The sequence below is a fragment of the Eucyclogobius newberryi genome, unplaced genomic scaffold, assembly GCF_026437365.1.
Source record: "Eucyclogobius newberryi isolate DKJ021-1_F unplaced genomic scaffold, fEucNew1.0.hap1 SCAF_5, whole genome shotgun sequence".
NCBI lineage: Eukaryota > Metazoa > Chordata > Actinopteri > Gobiiformes > Gobiidae > Eucyclogobius > Eucyclogobius newberryi.
In genome coordinates, this window is record NW_027316167.1 from 5,077,020 (window position 1) to 5,084,222 (window position 7,203).

A 7,203-nucleotide genomic window follows, 5' to 3' on the forward strand; every position below is an offset into this window, starting at 1 on the left:
TCTAGACCCACAGTAACTTTAATGATACATGAGAAGTGTACAACATCTGGACATTCTGGTCGTACACACTCCTGCACACACACACATACACACACACACACACACACACAGACACACACACAGACACACACACACACACACACACACAGAGACACACACACACACACACAGACACACACACACATACACAGACACACACACACACACACACACAGAGACACACACACACATACACAGACACACACACACACACACACACACACACACAGACACACACACACACACACAGACACACACACACACACAGACACACACACACACACACACTCTCATTATGGTCCCTGATGTGGAGGTGTGAGACAGGAGCTGGAGCCAGGGGCAGAACACTGATCGTAGGCGTGTCATTGTGCCAGAGCTCATGAAACACTGAGAGCATGACGTGAACAGTAATCTCACTGTAACCACCCAGGAACCGCCCAGGAACCACGCAGTTACCACGCAGTAACCACGCAGGAACCACGCAGGAACCACACTGTAACCACGCAGGAACCACGCAGTTACCACGCAGTAACCACGCAGGAACCACGCAGGAACCACACTGTAACCACGCAGGAACCACGCAGTTACCACGCAGTAACCACGCAGGAACCACACAGTAACCACGCAGGAACCACGCCGTAACCACGCAGTAACCACGTAGGAACCACGCAGTAACCACGCAGGAACCACGCAGTAACCACGAAGTTACCACGCAGTAACCACGCAGTAACCACGCAGGAACCACGAAGTTACCACGCAGTAACCACGCAGTAACCACGCAGGAACCACGAAGTTACCACGAAGTTACCACGCAGGAACCACGCAGGAACCACGCAGGATCCACGCAGGAACCACGCAGGAACCACGCAGTAACCACATAGTAACCACGTAGTAACCACGCAGTAACCACGCAGTAACCACGCAGGAACCACGCAGGAACCACGAAGTTACCACGCAGGAACCACGTAGTAACCACTCAGTAACCACGCAGTAACCACGCAGTAACCAAGCAGGAACCACGCAGTAACCATGTAGTAACCAAGCAGGAACCACGCAGGAACCACGCATGAACCACGCAGGAACCACGTAGTAACCACGCAGGAACCACGCAGGAACCACGCAGGAACCACGCATGAACCACGCAGGAACCACGTAGTAACCACGCAGGAACCACGCAGGAACCACGCAGGAACCACGTAGTAACCACGCAGGAACCACGCAGGAACCACGTAGTAACCACGCAGGAACCACGCAGGAACCACGTAGTAACCACGCAGGAACAACGCAGGAACCACGTAGTAACCACGCAGTAACCACGCAGGAACCACGCATGAACCACGCAGGAACCACGCAGTAACCACGTAGTAACCACGCAGGAACCACGTAGTAACCACGCAGGAACCACGCAGTAACCACGCAGTAACCACGTAGTAACCACGCAGGAACCACGTAGTAACCACGCAGGAACCACGCAGGAACCACGCATGAACCACGCAGGGACCACGTAGTAACCACGCAGTAACCACGCAGGAACCACGCAGGAACCACGCAGGAACCACGCAGGAACCACGTAGTAACCACGCATGAACCACGCAGGAACCACGCAGGAACCACGCAGTAACCACGCAGGAACCACGTAGTAACCACGCAGTAACCACGCAGGAACCACGCAGGAACCACGCATGAACCACGCAGGAACCACGCAGTAACCACGTAGTAACCACGCAGGAACCACGTAGTAACCACGCAGGAACCAAGCAGTAACCACGCAGTAACCACGTAGTAACCACGCAGGAACCACGTAGTAACCACGCAGGAACCACGCATGAACCACGCAGGAACCACGTAGTTACCACGCAGGAACCACGCAGGAACCACGCAGGAACCACGCAGTAACCACGCAGTAACCACGCAGGAACCACGCAGGAACCACGAAGTTACCACGCAGGAACCACGCAGTAACCACGCAGGAACCACGCAGGAACCACACTGTAACCACGCAGGAACCACGCAGGAACCACGCAGGAACCACGCAGGAACCACGCAGGAACCACGCAGTAACCACGCAGTAACCACGTAGGAACCACGCAGTAACCACGCAGGAACCACGCAGTAACCACGAAGTTACCACGCAGTAACCACGCAGTAACCACGCAGTAACCACGCAGTAACCACGCAGTAACCACGCAGGAACCACAAAGTTACCACGAAGTTACCACGCAGGAACCACGCAGGAACCACGCAGGATCCACGCAGGAACCACGCAGGAACCACGCAGTAACCACGCAGTAACCACATAGTAACCACGTAGTAACCACGCAGTAACCACGCAGTAACCACGCAGGAACCACGAAGTTACCACGAAGTTACCACGCAGGAACCACGCAGGAACCACGCAGTAACCACGCAGGAACCACGCAGGAACCACGTAGTAACCACGCAGGAACCACACAGTAACCACGCAGGAACCACGCAGGAACCACGCATGAACCACGCAGGAACCACGTAGTAACCACGCAGTAACCACGCAGGAACCACGCAGGAACCACGCAGGAACCACGCAGTAACCACGCAGGAACCACGTAGTAACCACGCAGGAACCACGTAGTAACCACGCAGTAACCACGCAGGAACCACGCAGGAACCACGCAGGAACCACGCAGGAACCACGCAGTAACCACGTAGTAACCACGCAGGAACCACGTAGTAACCACGCAGGAACCACGCAGTAACCACGCAGTAACCACGTAGTAACCACGCAGGAACCACGTAGTAACCACGCAGGAACCACGCAGGAACCACGTAGTAACCACGCAGGAACCACGCAGTAACCACGCAGTAACCACGCAGGAACCACGCATGAACCACGTAGTAACCACGTAGTAACCATGCAGTAACCACGCAGGAACCACGCAGGAACCACGCATGAACCACCCAACAATTTGACCTGCTTTCAAACAGGATGTGCACAAATTATTCTTAACGCTCTTTTTAATCAACTAAAACACATTTTGGAGTGATCAAGGTTGTTGTGGGAAGGCAATGAAAAGCTGATGATGTATTCTAGTCGGTATCATGTCCTCTGCCTACGTCATGTTTTACAAATGTCATATTGGGTGGTGTAAAGAGCGTGATTGAAGCATAATGACTTCTCGAAAGCGCCGTTATTCGTCTGACGCTTTCTGTACAAAGACTTTCATCTTGGTTTTCTTCATGTATACATTGGTGCTATGATGGTAATGTCATTATTTAGAGTATGTGACGTTCCTTTTGAAACAACTGGACGTCTGTGGAAGCCTGATTACTAATACGCCCTCTCCTTTCTTCTTCTGCAGAGATCGCCATCATCGGATGAACTATGAATGCTGAACAAGATGATCTCCACCCTCCCGCGCCAGACAATGAGAGGTGGTAGGCTGAAGGGGGCGCTGTCGGACCCCCTGTTCGTGGTACTCTTGGCTCTTCAGATCCTGGTGGTGGCCGGACTTGTGCGCGCTCAGACCTGCCCCTCCGTGTGCTCCTGCAGTAACCAGTTCAGCAAAGTCATCTGCACCCGCCGAGCCTTACGGGACGTCCCGGACGGCATCTCGACCAACACCCGCTACCTGAACCTCCAGGACAACCTCATCCAGGTCATCAAGGTCGACAGTTTTAAGCACCTGCGCCACCTGGAGATCCTGCAGCTGAGCAAGAACCACATCCGCAGTATTGAAATCGGAGCGTTCAATGGATTGGCCAGTCTCAACACTTTGGAACTTTTTGATAATCGTCTCACGACAATCCCCAATGGAGCGTTCGAGTACTTGTCCAAGCTGAAGGAACTATGGCTGAGGAACAACCCCATCGAAAGTATACCTTCCTATGCCTTTAACAGGGTCCCGTCGTTGCGGAGGCTTGATCTGGGCGAGCTGAAGCGCCTTTCGTACATTTCCGATGGCGCTTTCAAAGACTTATCCAACCTGCGCTACTTGAATCTGGGAATGTGCAACCTCAAGGAGATTCCAAATATCCTCCCTTTGGTCCGACTGGAGGAGCTGGAGATGTCAGGGAACCAGCTCACGGTCGTGAAGCCGAGCTCGTTCACCGGCCTGGTGAACCTGCAGAAGCTGTGGATGATGCACGCGCAGGTCCAAACCATCGAGAGGAACTCCTTTGACGACCTGCAGTCTCTGGTGGAGCTCAACTTGGCCCATAACAACCTGACGTTTCTACCCCACGACCTCTTCACGCCGCTGCACCGTCTCGAGCGAGTTCACCTCCATCACAACCCCTGGAACTGTAACTGTGACATCCTTTGGCTTAGCTGGTGGCTCAGAGAAGCGGTGCCGGCGAACACTAGCTGTTGCGCGCGATGCAACGCTCCTTCGGTCTTCAAGGGCCGTTACATCGGGGAACTTGACCACAGCTACTTCCAGTGCGACGTGCCGGTCATTTTGGAGCCTCCCACGGACCTGAACGTGACGGAGGGGATGGGCGCCGAGCTCAAATGTCGTACAAATTCTTTAACGGCGATTTCCTGGCTCACGCCGAACGGGTCGCTCGTAACGCACGGTGCTTACAAGGTTCGGCTGGCGGTCCTCAACGACGGCACGCTGAATTTTACAAGCGTTACAATGCAAGACACGGGGACATACACTTGCATGGTAAGCAACACAGCGGGGAACATTTCCGCCTCCGCCGTGCTAAACGTCAGTTCGGTGGACAACAGCGGGGTCACCTATTTTACAACCGTCACTGTGGAAACCATCGAGACCATCGGCGACGAAAGCCATACGCCTCTCCCCCCGTTCGGCTGGGTGTCCTCCTCCACCACCAAAGGCACCCCCGTCTCGACCAGAGCCACGGAGCGGACTTACACCATCCCGGTTCTCGACGTGGACAGCGAGGGAACGTTCACCGGACTGGACGAGGTGATGAAGACCACCAAGATCATCATCGGGTGTTTCGTCGCCATCACGCTCATGGCCGCCGTGCTGCTGGTGATATTCTACAAGATGAGGAAGCAGCACAACCAGCAGGACCCCGACGGGCCGGCCTCGTCCATGGAGGTGATCACGGTGGAGGAGGAGCTGGCAGGGGTGGCGGCCATGGAGCGCCACCTCAGTCTGCCCCCGCTGGACCATTACAACCACTACAACACCTACAAGAGCTCGTACCATCACGCGCCCATGCTCAGTACCTTACACAGCTCGGTCACGCAGGAACCTTTGCTCATCCAGGCCTGCTCCAAAGACAACGTCCAGGAGACCCAGATCTGAGCAGGGCGGGGCTAAAACACACGACACATGACACATGCTTTTGGAATACGGTACGGTCCATGTTTCAACGTCAAACGGATCCAAAGGACAGTAAGACGATGTCGATCAGGACAATAAAACTCGGAAAGGGACGTTCAATGATACTTTAACAATGTCTTTCTAAAACAAAGATTATTTATTAAAAGTATGTCTAGTGGCTAAATGAAGACAATATTTGTGATAGCTTTTTAGCTTGTTTTATTTCTCTTTCCGTGTAAATCTGCACAAGGGAAGGAATGGTTTACCGAGGCGTTGACGTGAAATGTATGGAAGCAACGGCAGTGAACGTTGCTCTGAGTCGTTCTTAGCATTTCCATCACTTAATTTCACTGAATTTGCGTTTCAAACAACAACATTAAGTTCTGATTCTGATCATCTACATTTTATTCCGGACGTTTTTTTTTTTTTAAAAATTCAATTTTAAGTTACGTCCAACGAAAAAGTCTCACTTTGTCCAACATTCGTCAAATTTGTCCGTTTTCAAATTAACTCATTCTAACGTCTGTTTCTATGTCCGTCCAGTCTTTGATTGTCGGTTGGGTCCGTGTGTTTTTTCGCGCTCCAAAGTGATCCATCCGTTGTATCCACGGCACGTTTCGCTTCGCTTTTGCGTGAGGTCTTTAACTGAATTATAGAGCGGTTCCAACTTAACAATAACAGCACATCGGGCTTATACAGCTCCACTGAGGGCCCCCGAAGCCCTTTAAAGCTGTAGTGCGCGGCTGTGCCATGGGGGTTACTGCCAATCTGCTTCCTTTGCCCTCCGCCGCCATCGCCGCCATCGCCGCCGCCGCCGCCTCCATCGCAGTCATCCATCGGTGTGAGGCTTAATCCTTCAGCTCTGGACTGTGGAACATTGCTCACAGGAAAGAGTGGGAGCATACGGCGGTCTCGTGTAGCCGCCCCCTTTAACCTGGTAATGGCGTGTGTCCGCCCAGTGTAGCGGCGCCTCCCGACACCCAGGGGTCAGCCTCACCCCGCCGCTGATCCCGCCGCTGATCCCGCCATCTGTTTGGTGTGACCAGGAATAATCTGCTTTGTCGTGGACAATAATCGTGGACGGGAACATAGTTCGGTCATCTTAGTTTGACAGTGTTTCTTTGTGTCGCTCATGTGAAGGTAAATCGTATTATCTTATATTGACTTATTCCGTTTGAAAAGAGTCTGTTTTATTGAAGGTCGAGACACTGCAGGTTTTTCATATCTTTTTCATGTTTTCATATTTAAGGCATTTTTAAGTATAAAATTGCACACATTTGGCACGTATAGATCAAAAAGAATAAATACAAAATGCACTGAGCCAGGTTCAAGAAAGTATTTTAAAAAGGGAGAGAATTTTGGACATTTCATTTATTTTATTTATCTTTAGTTATTGTGTAAACAAAATTTTACTGAAAATGTGTGTAAAATTCTAAATTTGAAATGATAATGTGCCATAAAATTGTAGATTAGATCAAATACTTTAATATTTTCCCCATTTGACTAGTTTTGGCCAAATATTTGTTAATATACCAAATAATAACTATTAAACAAAACCTAGATTTATATATTTTTACCCCGCCTTCAAAGCATCCACTGTTGTCACCGGTCAGTCACCGGTCAGTCAGCGGTCAGTCACCGGTCAGTCACCGGTCAGTCACCGGTCAGTCACCGGTCAGTCACCGGTCAGTCACCGGTCAGTCACCGGTCAGTCAGCGGTCAGTCACCGGTCAGTCAGCAGCAAAAGTCAGTTCCACATTTTCATATTTTAGTCCGGGTAAAACGCAGGTAAACTTTGATCACGGCGCGCGAAGCCTCGTTTATGAACTGCGTCCGGGGCTCACAGGGGGGATCACAGGGGGCCCACAGGGGGGATCACAGGGGGGAT

At 51.8% G+C, this 7,203-nt stretch overlaps 1 protein-coding gene across 1 annotated transcript in view; it reads left to right on the top strand.

Moving 5' to 3' along the window:
* lrrc4cb (leucine rich repeat containing 4C, genome duplicate b) overlaps positions 1-5,611 on the top strand; it is a 58,587-nt gene extending 52,976 nt beyond the window's left edge. Inside the window, exon 2 of the mRNA XM_072465692.1 lies at positions 3,375-5,611. Within this exon, the coding sequence (XP_072321793.1) occupies positions 3,402-5,297 (1,896 nt within the window). The 5' untranslated portion in view covers positions 3,375-3,401 and the 3' untranslated portion in view covers positions 5,298-5,611. The remainder of the gene's footprint in view (positions 1-3,374) is intronic.
* Positions 5,612-7,203: the final 1,592 nt, after the last annotated feature.